The sequence below is a fragment of the Gambusia affinis genome, linkage group LG10 (genome assembly GCF_019740435.1).
Source record: "Gambusia affinis linkage group LG10, SWU_Gaff_1.0, whole genome shotgun sequence".
NCBI lineage: Eukaryota > Metazoa > Chordata > Actinopteri > Cyprinodontiformes > Poeciliidae > Gambusia > Gambusia affinis.
This window is the reverse complement of record NC_057877.1, coordinates 20,466,660-20,483,010: the sequence shown is the minus strand read 5'-3', so window position 1 is coordinate 20,483,010 and position 16,351 is coordinate 20,466,660. Positions and strand designations below refer to the sequence as shown.

General features: G+C 41.1%; 1 protein-coding gene across 2 annotated transcripts in view; it reads left to right on the top strand.

Moving 5' to 3' along the window:
• LOC122838007 (epiplakin-like) overlaps nt 1-16,039 on the top strand; it is a 32,179-nt gene extending 16,140 nt beyond the window's left edge. For both annotated transcript variants that reach the window (XM_044128267.1, XM_044128266.1), the window contains exon 24: nt 1,009-16,039. In XM_044128267.1, the coding sequence (XP_043984202.1) occupies nt 1,009-15,393 (14,385 nt within the window). In that variant the 3' untranslated portion in view covers nt 15,394-16,039. The remainder of the gene's footprint in view (nt 1-1,008) is intronic.
• The last annotated feature ends 312 nt before the right edge of the window (nt 16,040-16,351 follow it).

The window sequence follows — 16,351 nt, the reverse complement described above, 5'->3', positions numbered from 1 at the left end:
AATTTAGGTCTACATTTCTTCTCAATGTGCCTATATAATAATAATAATAATACACCTTATTAAGACCTTTCAATAAAAGTTAAATACCTCTACGAAACAAAATAAATATTCAGAAACAGTTAAAGGTAAACATAATGTTTATGATATGGCCATTAATTTAAAGATAATCAAACCTTAGGCATCCAGAAGACATATGTTACCTCAGGCATAGAAAAAGCCCACATTTAAAACTAGACATTTAAGAAGGATTTGAAAAATGAAAGTGACTTTGTAAATTTGATCTCCTCTAGAAAATTACTCCAATACAAATGTTTCCCTAACTAAAAAAATGTATCCCCTTGTGTTCTAAACTAATGTTGTGGTATAACCATTAGAACGTTAGCTGTGGAACTCAGGCTACAGCAAGTAATTTATGGTGTAAATGTGTGTGTACTGGCATTCAAGTCTAGAGCCATCTTGAAAAGACATCAATAAAATTGTACATAATTATAATAAAAGTTTAATGCCAGCTGATGAAGAGCCTTTAAAATGGGGGTAATGTGTTTAATTTCTTTCATTTTGCAAAGAAATCTGGCTGCTGCTATAATATTGGTAATTTGTGTAAAAAATGTTTAGTTTAGACAAGGGGTTTACCTAGTACTGCAAGCTTTTGGGACTGTCACAGCACTTCAGTGTCCCATATGTTTAGAAGCCTTTAATATATTTTTATTAGTTGAACTAATATAATAATCTAAAACATTCCTCTTAAAATGGCCAAGTACAGGACTAAAAGTAAGTAAAAAGTTGTCAAATAAAAAAAAATTCCAAAAAATACCTTACAGGACAGGAAAGTCAAGCAAAGCATCACTCTAGTTTTTTTTTTTTTTTTCCCATAGATGAAAAGCGTATGCGTGATATTTGTCAGTATATAAATGTTACCAAATGAACAATGTATTTAATTCAATGCAAAATTTATAAATTAACTAATGCTTTGTCATTGTTTCTTCTTGTTCTTTTTATTTTCTGCAGACACAAACATCGTTACAGTCCCTTCAGTCCAAGTACAGTGAGATTGTAAGTGAAAAAGATTCTTTGTCGCTGAAATTGCAACGGTTTGAATTTGACAAAGAGCAAATGCTAAGACTACAGGAAGAAGTGAACCACATGAAACATTCCCACGAGTTAGAGCTTCGTAACAAGCAACGTCTACAAGACGACATTGAGAGGGGGAAGAGAGATTTGAATTTTTGGAAGGATCAATGTGATAGCAAACAAAGTTTGATAAGGCAGTATGACACTGACAAGGATATTCTCGAAAGGGATAAGAAATCCTTAAAAAGTGAAATAGAGAGGTTGATGAAAGAACACAGAGAACTTGAGGAAAAATATAAGAGTAGACTATCCGTCCTCCAAAAACAACTGCAAGATGGGACAATTGTTAGACAGACCATGGAGACTGAGCTAAAGCAAACTAGAGAACCTCCAATCCCAGATGCCTCCTCTGTGGTTTTTGATGGAGTCCGCAAGCCAGTCACTGCAAAGCAATTACTTGACTCTGGAGTTTTAGACAAACCAACATATAACCAGCTTCTGAAGGGACATAAGACAGTTCCAGAAGTGTCTGCTGAGAAAAAAGTCCTTCTTAAAGGCACAGGGCCAATAGCTGGGGTGATAATTGAAAGTCCAAAAGGTCCAGGGTCTAGCAATAAGCCATTTTGCAAACTGACATTTACTGAAGCCAAGAAAGAAAATCTTCTTCCACCAGATAGTATCGACTTACTTCTCGATGCACAAGCTGCTACAGGGCACATCATTGAGCCAAGAACCAATCAGAAGTTAACAGTGAAAGAAGCATATAATCAAGGAGTTATTGATGATGAGGACAAAGAGAGGTTACTTGCAGCAGAAGCAGCAGCTGTTGGATATGCTGGGCCTGGCAAAAACAAACCACTGTCAGTGTTTCAGGCAATGAAACAGGGAGTTATTGACAAAAACACAGCACTGCGTCTGTTACAAGCCCAGGAGTCTGTTGGGGGGATTTTGGATCCTATACTTAGTGTGTTCCTCCCTAGAGACATTGCCACTGAGCGTAACCTTATTGATGAAAGCATGTGTAATGCTCTGAATCAGAGGCCAGAGCTCTATCTAGACCCAGAAACTGAAGAAGGTGTGACCTATATGGCAATGAAAAGGAGATGTAAAATAGAGCCACATACAGGTCTTTGTCTGCTCCCTATTCCTGAAAAAGTGGATCCTTCTAACCTTGTATTTGATGGCGTTCGGAAACCTGTTACTGCCAAGCATCTGTTTGATTGTCATGTTCTTGACAAGCCAACATTTAAAGCTCTTGAAAATGGAAAGAAAACAGTACCTGAAGTTTCTGAAGACAAAACTGTGAATTTAAAGGGCACTGGGCCAATAGCAGGTGTTGTTGTAAGCGGCCAGCGTAAAATGTCTCTAACTGAAGCAAAAAAACAAATGCTACTGTCTGATGAATGTGCAGATTTGCTACTTGAAGCACAGGCTGCTACTGGTCACATAATTGACCCAAAGGCTAACAAAAAGTTGACTGTTGAAGAGGCCTATTCAAAGGGAGTAGTGGACATTAATGACCTGGACAGATTATTGGCATCAGAAGCTGCAGCAATTGGTTATAAGGATCCTAATAAACCCAAACCTATTTCAGTTTTTCAGGCCGTGAAAAATGGACTTATAGATGAAAAGACTGGAATACGATTTCTGCAGGCTCAAGAGTCAGTTGGAGGAATCCTAGATACAAATTTTAGTGTATTCCTACCAAGAGACACAGCTATTAAACGCAATCTTTTAGATAAAAATCTTTGTCAAGCTCTAAACCAGAAACCTGAATATTATGTTGACCCTGAAACAGAGCAAAAGGTCAGCTATCAAGCACTGAAAAATACTTGCAAGATAGAACCACATACAGGTTTGTTACTTTTGCCTATCCCTGAAAAGTTAGATCCTTCAAAACTGATCTTTGATGGTGTAAGAAAGCCTGTAACAGCAAAGCAGTTATTTGATTGTGGGGTACTGGACAAACCAACTTTGAACCAACTAATGAAGGGAGACAAAACTGTTCCAGAAGTATCTGTGCATAAACAGATATCCCTAAAAGGAACAGGATCGATTGCTGGTGTGACAATTGGGTCTTTAGGAAAAATGAATGTTTCAGAGGCAAAGAAACAGATGCTTATGTCCCCAGAGAGTGCAGATTTGCTTCTGGAAGCCCAGGCTGCCACAGGTCACATCATTGACCCAATGACCAATCAGAAATTGACAGTAGAAGAGGCTTGTGCAAGGGGAGTGGTGGACAGACATGATCAAGACAAACTCTTAGCAGCAGAATCTGCTGCAGTTGGATTCAAGGATCCTCACACAGGAAAATCTCTATCGGTGTTTGAGGCGATCAAGAAGTCATTAATCGACAAAAAGACAGGACTGCGTTTGTTGCAGGCCCAGGAATCTGCAGGGGGTATTCTTGATCCAAATCTCAGTGTTTTCCTGCCAAAAGACACAGCCATAAAACGCAACATTTTGGATGAAGAGCTCTGTCATGCCCTTAACCAGAAACCCAAGAGGTATCTTGATCCAGACACAGAGTGGGATGCTACTTACAGTGATTTAAAGACAAAATGTAAAACAGAACCACAAACTAATCTCTTGCTTCTACCACTTACTGAGAGGAAAGATCCCTCCAAACTGATGTTTGATGGCGTTCGCAAACAAGTCTCTGCTCGTCAACTGTTGGAATGTGGTGTCGTTGACAAACCAACATTTAACAAGTTGATCAAAGGGGAGAAAACTGTCCCAGAGGTTTCTTTAGACAAAAAAATATCCCTAAAAGGAACAGGATCCATTGCTGGTGTCAAAGTTGGATTTTCAGAAAAAATTTCCATTTCAGAGGCAAAGAAACGGATCCTAATGACCCCAGAGAGTGCAGATTTGTTGCTGGAAGCCCAGGCTGCCACAGGTCACATCATTGACCCAATAACCAATCAGAAACTGACAGTAGAAGAGGCTTGTACACAGGGAGTGGTGGACAGAAGTATTCGAGATAAACTCTTAGCAGCAGAAGCTGCAGCTGTTGGATTCAAGGATCCTCACACAGGAAAATCTCTATCAGTATTTGAGGCGATGAAGAAGGCATTAATTGACAAAAAGACTGGAGTGCGTTTGTTGCAGGCTCAGGAATCTGCAGGGGGCATTCTTGATCCAAATCTCAGTGTTTTCCTGCCAAAAGACACAGCAATAAAGCGCAACCTTTTGGATGAAGAGCTCTGTCGTGCTCTTAACCTGAACCCCATGAATTACATTGATCCAGACACAGAGCAGAATGCTGCTTACAGTGATTTAAAGACAAAATGTAAAACAGAGCCACAAACTAATCTGCTGCTTCTGCCACTTACAGAGAAGAAAGATCCCTCCAAACTGATGTTTGATGGTGTTCGCAAGCCAGTCTCTGCACAGCAATTATTAGAATGTGGTGTCCTTGACAAACCAACATTTAACAAGTTGATCAAAGGGGAGAAAACTGTCCCAGAAGTTTCTGAAGACAAAAAGATATTTCTAAAAGGAACAGGATCCATTGCTGGTGTCAAAGTTGGATCTTCAGAAAAAATGTCCATTTCAGAGGCAAAGAAACAGATGCTAATGACCCCAGAGAGTGCAGATATGCTTCTGGAAGCCCAGGCTGCAACAGGTCACATCATTGACCCCATAACCAATCAGAAATTGACAGTAGAAGAGGCTTGTTCAAGGGGAGTTTTTGAAAAAAGTATTCGAGATAAACTCTTAGCAGCAGAATCTGCAGCGGTTGGATTCAAGGATCCTAACACAGGAAAATCTCTATCAGTATTTGAAGCGATGAAAAAGGCATTAATCGACAAAAAGACAGGAGTGCGTTTGTTGCAGGCCCAGGAATCTGCAGGGGGCATTCTTGATCCAAATCTCAGCATTTTCTTGCCAAAAGAAACAGCCAAGTCGCGAAACCTTTTGGATGAAGAGCTCTGTCGTGCCCTAAGCATGAATCCAAAGCATTACCTTGATCCAGACACAGAGCGGGATGCTACTTACAACGAATTAAAGACAAAATGTGAATCAGAGCCACAAACTAATCTGCTGCTTCTGCCACTTACTGAGAGGAAAGATCCCTCCAAACTGATGTTTGATGGTGTTCGAAAACCAGTCTCTGCTCGACAATTGTTGGAGTGTCATGTACTAGACAAACCAACATTTAACAAGTTGATCAAAGGGGAGAAAACTGTCCCAGAGGTTTCCTTAGATAAAAAGATATTTCTTAAAGGATCAGGATCCATTGCTGGTGTCAAAGTTGGATCTTCAGAAAAAATGTCCATTTCAGAGGCAAAGAAACAGATGCTAATGACCCCAGAGAGTGCAGATTTGCTTCTGGAAGCCCAGGCTGCCACAGGTCACATCATTGACCCCATAACCAATCGGAAATTGACAGTAGATGAGGCTTGTACAAGGGGAGTGGTGGACAGAAGTATTCGAGACAAACTCTTAGCAGCAGAATTTGCAGCCGTCGGATTCAAGGATCCTCACACAGGAAAATCTCTATCAGTATTTGAGGCGATGAAGAAGGCATTAATCGATAAAAAGACAGGAGTACGTTTGTTGCAGGCCCAGGAATCTGCAGGGGGTATTCTTGATCCAAACCTCAGTGTTTTCCTGCCAAGAGACACAGCCAAGATGCACAACCTTTTGGATGAAGAGCTCTGTCGTGCCCTTAACCAGAATCCAAAGCACTACCTTGATCCAGACACAGAGCAGGATGCTACTTACAGTGATTTAAGGACAAAATGTAAAACAGAGCCACAAACTAATCTGCTGCTTCTGCCACTTACTGAGAAGAAAGATCCCTCCAAACTGATGTTTGATGGGGTTCGCAAGCCAGTCTCTGCACAGCAATTATTAGAATGTGGTGTCCTTGACAAACCAACATTTAACAAATTGATCAAGGGGGAGAAAACTGTCCCAGAGGTTTCTGAAGACAAAACGATATCTCTAAAAGGAACCGGATGCATTGCTGGTGTAAAAGTTGGATCTTCAGAAAAAATGTCAATTTCAGAGGCAAAGAAACAGATGCTAATGACCCCAGAGTGTGCAGATTTGCTTCTGGAAGCCCAGGCTGCCACAGGTCACATCATTGACCCTATAACCAATCAGAAATTGACAGTAGATGAGGCGTGTACAAGGGGAGTCGTGGACAGAAGTATTCGAGACAAACTCTTAGCAGCAGAATCTGCAGCAGTTGGATTCAAGGAACCTCACACAGGAAAATCTCTATCAGTATTTGAGGCGATGAAGAAGTCATTAATCGATAAAAAGACAGGAGTGCGTTTGTTGCAGGCCCAGGAATCTGCAGGGGGTATTCTTGATCCAAATCTCAGTGTTTTCCTGCCAAGAGACACTGCCAAGATGCGCAACCTTTTGGATGAAGAGCTCTGTCGTGCCCTTAACCAGAATCCAAAGCATTACCTTGATCCCGACACAGAGCGGGATGCTACTTACAATGATTTAAAGACAAAATGTAAAACAGAGCCACAAACTAATTTACTGCTTCTGCCACTTACTGAGAGGAAAGATCCCTCCAAACTGATGTTTGATGGTGTTCGCAAGCCAGTCTCTGCACAGCAATTATTAGAATGTGGTGTCCTTGACAAACCGACATTTAACAAGTTGATCAAAGGGGAGAAAACTGTCCCAGAGGTTTCCTTAGATAAAAAGATATCTCTAAAAGGAACAGGATGCATTGCTGGTGTCAAAGTTGGATCTTCAGAAAAAATGTCCATTTCAGAGGCAAAGAAACAGATGCTAATGGCCACAGAGAGTGCAGATTTGCTTCTGGAAGCCCAGGCTGCCACAGGTCACATCATTGACCCTATAACCAATCGGAAATTGACAGTAGATGAGGCTTGTACAAGGGGAGTGGTGGACAGAAGTATCCGAGACAAACTCTTAACAGCAGAATCTGCAGCAGTTGGATTCAAGGATCCTCACACTGGAAAATCTCTATCAGTATTTGAGGCGATGAAGAAGGCATTAATTGATAAAAAGACAGGAGTACGTTTGTTGCAGGCCCAGGAATCTGCAGGGGGCATTCTTGATCCAAACCTCAGTGTTTTCCTGCCAAGAGACACAGCCAAGATGCACAACCTTTTGGATGAAGAGCTCTGTCGTGCCCTTAACCAGAATCCAAAGCACTACCTTGATCCAGACACAGAGCAGGATGCTACTTACAGTGATTTAAGGACAAAATGTAAAACAGAGCCACAAACTAATCTGCTGCTTCTGCCACTTACAGAGAGGAAAGATCCCTCCAAACTGATGTTTGATGGTGTTCGCAAGCCAGTCTCTGGACAGCAATTATTAGAATGTGGTGTCCTTGACAAACCAACATTTAACAAGTTGATCAAAGGGGAGAAAACTGTCCCAGAGGTTTCTTTAGATAAAAAGATATTTCTTAAAGGAACAGGATCCATTGCTGGTGTCAAAGTTGGATCTTCAGAAAAAATGTCCATTTCAGAGGCAAAGAAACGGATGCTAATGAGCCCAGAGAGTGCAGATTTGCTTCTGGAAGCACAGGCTGCCACAGGTCACATCATTGACCCCATAACCAATCAGAAATTGACAGTAGAAGAGGCTTGTTCAAGGGGAGTGGTGGACAGAAGTATTCGAGATAAACTCTTAGCAGCAGAATCTGCAGCAGTTGGATTCAAGGATCCTCACACAGGAAAATCTCTATCTGTATTTGAAGCGATGAAGAAGGCATTAATCGATAAAAAGACAGCAGTGCGTTTGTTGCAGGCCCAGGAATCTGTAGGGGGTATTCTTGATCCAAATCTTAGCGTTTTCTTGCCAAGAGAAACAGCCAAGACGCGCAGCCTTTTGGATGAAGAGCTCTGTCATTCTCTTAACCTGAAACCAAACCATTACATTGATCCAGACACAGAGCAGGATGCTACTTACAGTGATTTAAGGACAAAATGTAAAACAGAGCCACAAACTAATCTGTTGCTTCTGCCACTTACTGAGAGGAAAGATCCCTCCAAACTGATGTTTGATGGTGTTCGCAAGCCAGTCTCTGCACAGCAATTATTAGAATGTGGTGTCCTTGACAAACCAACATTTAACAAGTTGATTAAAGGGGAGAAAACTGTCCCAGAGATTTCCTTAGATAAAAAGATATTTCTTAAAGGAACAGGATCCATTGCTGGTGTCAAAGTTGGATCTTCAGAAAAAATGTCCATTTCAGAGGCAAAGAAAAAGATGCTAATGACTTCAGAGAGTGCAGAGTTGCTTCTGGAAGCCCAGGCTGCCACAGGTCACATCATTGACCCTATAACCAATCGGAAATTGACAGTAGATGAGGCTTGTACAAGGGGAGTGGTGGACAGAAGTATTCGAGATAAACTCTTAGCAGCAGAATCTGCAGCAGTTGGATTCAAGGATCCTCACACAGGAAAATCTCTATCAGTATTTGAGGCGATGAAGAAGGCATTAATCGATAAAAAGACAGGAGTACGTTTGTTGCAGGCCCAGGAATCTGCAGGGGGCATTCTTGATCCAAACCTCAGTGTTTTCCTGCCAAGAGACACAGCCAAGATGCGCAACCTTTTGGATGAAGAGGTCTGTCATGCCCTTAACCAGAATCCAAAGCACTATCTTGATCCAGACACAGAACAGGATGCTACTTACAGTGATTTAAGGACAAATTGTAAACCAGAGCCACAAACTAATCTGCTGCTTCTGCCACTTACTGAGAAGAAAGATCCCTCCAAACTGATGTTTGATGGTGTTCGCAAGCCAGTCTCTGCACAGCAATTATTAGAATGTGGTGTCCTTGACAAACCAACATTTAACAAGTTGATTAAAGGGGAGAAAACTGTCCCAGAGGTTTCCTTAGATAAAATGATATCTCTAAAAGGAACAGGATGCATTGCTGGTATCACAGTTGGATCTTTAGGGAAAATGTCCATTTCAGAGGCCAAGAAAAAGATGCTAATGACCCCAGAGAGTGCAGATTTGCTTCTGGAAGCCCAGGCTGCCACAGGTTACATCATTGACCCTATAACCAATCAGAAATTGAGAGTAGATGAGGCTTGTACAAGGGGAGTGGTGGACAGAAGTATTCGAGACAAACTCTTAACAGCAGAATCTGCAGCAGTTGGATTCAAGGATCCTCACACAGGAAAATCTCTATCAGTATTTGAGGCGATGAAGAAGTCATTAATCGATAAAAAGACAGGAGTGCGTTTGTTGCAGGCCCAGGAATCTGCAGGGGGTATTCTTGATCCAAATCTCAGTGTTTTCCTGCCAAGAGACACAGCCAAGATGCGCAACCTTTTGGATGAAGAGCTCTGTCGTGCCCTTAACCAGAATCCAAAGCATTACATTGATCCCGACACAGAGCGGGATGCTACTTACAATGATGTAAAGACAAAATGTAAAACGGACCCAAAAACTAATATGCTGCTTCTGCCGCTTACTGAGAAGAAAGATCCCTCCAAACTGATGTTTGATGGTGTTCGCAAGCCAGTCTCTGCACAGCAATTATTAGAATGTGGTGTCCTTGACAAACCAACATTTAACAAGTTGATTAAAGGGGAGAAAACTGTCACAGAGGTTTCCTTAGATAAAAAGATATTTCTTAAAGGAACAGGATCCATTGCTGGTGTCAAAGTTGGATCTTCAGAAAAAATGTCCATTTCAGAGGCAAAGAAACAGATGCTAATGACCCCAGAGAGTGCAGATTTGCTCCTGGAGGCCCAAGCTGCCACAGGTCACATCATTGACCCCATAACCAACCAGAAATTGTCAGTAGAAGAGGCTTGTTCAAGGGGAGTGGTGGACAGAAGTATTCGAGACAAACTCTTAGCAGCAGAATCTGCAGCGGTTGGATTCAAGGATCCTCACACAGGAAAATATCTATCAGTATTTGAGGCGATGAAGAAGGTATTAATTGATAAAAAGACAGGAGTGCGTTTGCTGCAGGCCCAGGAATCTGCAGGGGGTATTATTGATCCAAACCTCAGTGTTTTCCTGCCAAAAGACACAGCCATAAAGCACAACCTTTTGGATGAAGAGCTCTGTCGTGCCCTTAACCTGAAACAAAAGCATTACCTTGATCCAGACACAGAGCAGGATGCTACTTACAGTGATTTAAGGACAAAATGTAAAACAGAGCCACAAACTAATCTGCTGCTTCTGCCACTTACTGAGAAGAAAGATCCCTCCAAACTGATGTTTGATGGTGTTCGTAAGCCAGTCTCTGCACAGCAATTATTAGAATGCGGTGTCCTTGACAAACCAACATTTAACAAGTTGATTAAAGGGGAGAAAACTGTTCGAGAGGTTTCTGTAGACAAAAAGCTGTTTCTAAAAGGAACAGGATCCATTGCTTGTGTTACAGTTGGATCTTTCGGAAAAATGTCAATTTTAGATGCCAAGAAACAGATGCTGATGTCCCCAAAGAGTGCAAATTTTCTTCTGGAGGCCCAGGCTGCCACAGGTCACATCGCTGACATAATATCCAATCAGAAATTGACAGTAGAAGAGGCTTGTGCAAGGGGAGTGCTGGAAAGAAGCGATCGAGAAAAACTCTTAGCAGCAGAAGCTGCTGCTGTTGGCTATAAGGATCCTCACACAGGGCAATCTCTCTCTGTCTGTGAGGCAATAAAGAAGGGATTGACTGACAAAGAGACTGTGGTTCGATTACTGCAGGCACAGGAATCTGCAGGGGGAATTCTTGATCCGAATCTCAGTATTTTTCTCCCGCGAGAAACTGCTCTGAAGCGTAACCTTTTGGATGAAGACCTAGTTCGTGCACTTCAACAGAACCCTGAGTGCTACATTGACCCAGAAACAGAGTGTGGTGCAAGCTATGGGTCTTTAAAGAAAAAATGCACAATAGAACCTCAAACTGGTCTGATGCTTCTGCCATTTGCTGAGAAGAAAGATCCTTCCAAACTGATGTTTGATGGCTTACGGAAGCCAGTCTCTGCGCTGCAATTATTGGAATGTGGCGTTCTTGACAAACCAACATTTGACATGTTGATCAAAGGGGAGAAAACTGTCCCAGACGTTTCTGCAGATAAAAAACTATATCTAAAAGGAACAGAGTCTATTGCTGGTATCACAGTTGGATCTTTAGGGAAAATGTCCATTTCAGAGGCCAAGAAAAAGATGCTAATGACCCCAGAGAGTGCAGATTTGCTTCTGGAAGCCCAGGCTGCCACAGGTTACATCATTGACCCTATAACCAATCAGAAATTGACAGTAGATGAGGCTTGTACAAGGGGAGTGGTGGACAGAAGTATTCGAGACAAACTCTTAACAGCAGAATCTGCAGCAGTTGGATTCAAGGATCCTCACACAGGAAAATCTCTATCAGTATTTGAGGCAATGAAGAAGGCCTTAATTGACAAAGAGACAGGAGTACGTTTGCTGCAGGCCCAGGAATCTGCAGGGGGCATTCTTGATCCAAATCTCAGTATTTTCCTACCTATTGAAACTGCTTTGAAACGCAACCTTTTGGATCAAGACCTTGTTCATGCACTTAAACAGAATCCTGAATGTTACATTGACCCAGAAACAGAACGTGGCGTAAGCTATGAGTCTTTAAAGAAAAAATGCCCAACAGAGCCTCGAACTGGTCTGATGCTTCTTTCTCTCACTGAGAAGAAAAATCCCTCCAAACTGATGTTTGATGGCTTACGCAAGCCAGTTTCAGCACAGCAGTTGTTGGATTGTGGTGTTCTTGACCAATCAACATTTAACATGTTGATCAAAGGAGAGAAAACTATCCCAGAGGTATCTGCAGATAAGAAGGTTAATCTTAAAGGGACTGGTTCCATTGCTGGTGTAAGTAGTAGCAGTCAAGGCAACATTTCTTTTTCAGAAGCTAAAAAACTGAAGATCATATCAGAAGACAGTGCAAATTTACTCTTAGAGGCCCAGGCTGCCACGGGTCACATCATTGACCCTAAGACAGAGCAGAAATTGACTGTAGAGGTGGCATGTATCAGAGGAGTGGTGGATTTCAAAGACCAAAGTAGGTTGTTAGCAGCTGAAAGTGCTGCCAGTGGTTTTAAAGATCCTAGTTCAGGAAAGTTAATGTCATTGTTTGAGGCCATGAAAAAAGGTTTAATTGGTGAGAAAACTGGCCTAAATCTTTTACAGGCCCAAGATTCAGTTGGAGGAATTTTAGATCCCAATCTTAGTGTATTTCTACCTAAAGATGAGGCTTTAAAGCGAAACCTGTTAGATGAAAAACTCATTCATGCTCTTAAACAGAATCCTCCTTGTTATCTTGACCCAGAAACTGAATGCAATGTCAGCTATGGGGCTCTGAAGGCAAAATGTAACACAAACACTCACACTGGTTTACATATTTTGCCAGTGTCAGGAAAGCTTGACCCCTCCAAACTAGTTTTTGATGGTGTACACAAGACAGTCACAGCACAGCAGCTCCTAGATTGTGGAGTTCTGGACAAACAAACATTTGACAAACTAATGAAAGGGAAGAGAACTGTTTCAGAGGTTTCTGTAGATATTAAAATGTTTTTAAAAGGGACAGGATTAATTGCTGGTGTAGCTGCTGGGCCTCTTGGAAAAATGTCCTTCACAGAAGCAAAAAAACAGAAAATCATATCTTCTGAGTGCGCTAACAAACTTCTTCTTGCCCAGGCAACTACAGGTCACATCATTGACCCCAGGACAAATAAGAAACATACAGTAAAAGAAGCATGTGCCAAAGAACTAGTAGATAAAGAAGATGAATCAATATTGTTTTCAGCTGAAACTGCTACTATTGGGTATCAAGATCCAGATACTGCCAAATTTCTGTCAGTTGGCCAAGCTATGAGAAAGGGAATAATTAACAAAGACACTGCAGTACAGCTCCTTCAGGCTCAGGACTCTGTTGGTGGAATTTTGGACCCCAGTGTCAGTGTTTTTCTACCCAAAGACATTGCAATGAAACGAGGTCTTATTGACGAGGACCTCTATCAGGCACTGGCTAAGTCTCCCAAGTGCTATCTAGACCCAGATACTCAACAACCAACTACATATGCATCACTGAAGACAAAATGCAAATCTGATCCCAGCACTGGACTTTTGCTTCTCCCTAAACCTAAACAATCAACTGTAAGGGGACTTCGATACGAGGTGTCTGTCATAGACCTGGTTGATGCAAAGTTGCTAAGCAAATCAGATGTGGACCAGCTGAACGCAGGTAAACTTACAACCCAAGACATTGAGGATCGCCTCAGGTCATACTTGGGAGGTTCCACAAGCATAGCAGGAGTTTATGATGAAGCCAGTAATAAAGTCCTACCAATCTATCAAGCCATGAAGAATGGACTTCTGCGACCTGGCCCAACTCTAGAACTACTTGAAGCCCAAGCTGCATCAGGTTTTATGATTGATCCTGTCAATAATCTCTTTCTGACTGTTGCTGAAGCCTACAATAGAAGGCTTTTTGGGCCAGAGTTTAAGGAAAATCTGCTTGCAGCAGAAAAGGCTGTTACCGGGTACAAAATGCCTATAACAGGTGAGATAATCTCCCTCTTTCAAGCCATAGAGAATTGTCTAGTGGAGAAGGGTCATGGCATTCATCTGCTGGAGGCCCAGATTGCCAGTGGAGGCATCATTGATCCCCAACACAGCCACCGTATTGATATGAATGTTGCATATCAAAGAGGCTATTTTAATGAAGAAATGAATAAGATCCTGACTGATGACAATGATGATACTAAAGGTTTCTTTGATCCCAACACAGAGGAAAACCTGACCTATCTGGAACTTAAAAAACGTTGCATCTCAGATAAGAACACTGGGCTTATTTTGTTGCCAATCATAGACAAGAAAAAGCAAGAGTCAAGCAAAAAGAACACAGTAAGAAAGAGGAGAGTGATAATTGTGGATCCAGAGACTGATAAAGAGATGACAGTACGTGAAGCATACAACAAAGGGTACATTGACTATGATACCTACCTGGAGCTGTCAGAGCAGGAATGTGAGTGGGAAGAGATTACTATCACCGCTCCAGATGGGTCCATGCGGTTTGTTATCAATGACAGGTCAACTGGAAGACAATATGACATCACTGACCTGCTAGAAAAGCGCGTCATTGATCAGTCTGTCGTGGAGCAGTATCGTTCACAAGCTATCACCATCACTCAATTTGCAGATATCATCAGTAAGCAGGCTACACACAAATCATCATCATCATCATCATCATCATTATCATCATCTGTATTATCATCAAACCTAATCCCAGAACCATCAGGAAGATCATCAGTTACATCATCATCATTGTCGTCAATGCTATCCACTTCAAGAACTTCAGCTTCTTTAAGCTCATCTTCAGTAACATCATCAACCTCCAAAACATCAGTAGTCCCTGTTCCATCAATTACATCATCTTCCTCATCCTCTTCTTCATCAACTGTTGTATCGAGACCGTTATCTCCTACATTCACCAAAACAACTTCAACAAAAACTACCACCATCGCAGAGAAACGCTCATCATCCAGCATTATCACTGAAAAATGTTCAGGCTCCCTGAAGCAGGAATCCCATGTATCGATCACTCTGTCCCCTCCTCTTGAACCAGTTGGCGAGGTAGAGCCTGTAGGAGCCGTTTTTGACACAGAGGCAGTAGAGAAGGTTTCTATCACAGAGGCTTTAAATAGGGGTCTAGTAGATTCTATCACAGCCCAGAGATTGCTTGAGGCCCAAGCTTGCACTGGTGGAATTGTGAATCCCACAGATGGCAAGAGGGTTAGCATACAAGAGGCTTCCCAAATGGGTTTAATAACTAATGACATGGTCACAAAACTTAAACCTGCCCAGAAAGCCTATTTTGGTTTTGAGGATATAAAAACCAAAAGGAAGCTATCAGCTGCTCTAGCCATAAAAGAAATGTGGCTACCATATGAGGCAGGGCAGAGATTTCTGGAGTTCCAGGTTGCAACAGGGGGGCTTTATGACCCAGAAAAGGGCTGTAGAAGAAGCATTGAGGATGCTTTGAAAATGGGTTGGGTGGATCTAAGAGCGGCAAAAAAGCTCCAGGATGTCAAAAACCATACAAAAAATTTGACATGTCCCAAAAGCAAACTTAGGATTTCTTACAAAGAAGTCCTTGATAACTGTCTAGTTGAAGAGGGTACTGGGGTGAAAATACTTCAGGCATCATCTGTATCTTCTAGAGGTATCAGCAGTCCATACAATATTGCTTCAGCCCCAGGATCCAAGTCAGGATCCAGAAGTGGCTCCCAAAGGGGCTCCCGCAGAAGCAGTTTGGATCTGGGATCATCATTAACAAAATATAATTTTACTAGCTTTACCAGCTTTTCCTCTACCAGATAAATCCATTAAATACAAAGGCCTTTATATTCACCCACTTTTCTTGCAAATTAAGTAATCGTTTTTACAATATTGTCAGTGTGTGGGAATTTTCAAAATATTTTCTCTCTGTGCAGTAGAAATGTTTTTAGTTCTTTTTTTTGCATTTGTTTTTACTTTGCCTTTGGCACTTCAAGTAAAAGATATGAAGAACACACATGGACAGATTTATGACAATCAACAAAAGTATTACCAACAGCCACCTTAAGGTATTTGGAGAGGAAATAAATGTGTTATGTTGATTATTGGTATCCTTAAAATAATTCTTAAAATTATTGCCAGTTTTCTTTTTGCATGCTCTGTTTCAAAAATGTTATTTTCCAAAGTTTCATGGAATATGGCTATCCTCTCAATTTGAATAATTACTATATTCAGCTTTTGTTTTATGAATCATATCTATGTTTGTTTTATGGGGTATATTGGTTTAATGGTTTTGTTTTACTGAGCAATTTTTAAAGAATTCTGTTTTCTGATTAGCACTATATACGCTGTTTAATTTGTTACCATCATTTATTAAAGAAGAGTTTGTACCCTTGTGGATTTGAAACCATCTTTGTGAATGGTTCTTATTAAACAATAACCGAACACATTAAAGACATGTATTCTCTTATTTTGTGTGTAATTTATTACTTGTTCCTCAGTTTTGTTGGCATATTCAAAACTTTTTCTTAAAGTAAAAAATTTAAATCCAAGCAAATAACCTTACGCTAATATCAGAAAAAGAATGTTGTGCTTTAGAAAGAGACAACTTTGGCTGTGAATAATTTTTGAAACTGCTTATGGTAACTAATAATAAAACTAGTAATTAAATAAAAAATTACTTAGTCCAAGCACCATTTCTCATTATAGAGAAAAAAAGTTTTAATATATAGTCAAGAAGAGTGGATGAAGGCATAAGCCTAGAACTGATGTTACCTGTGCA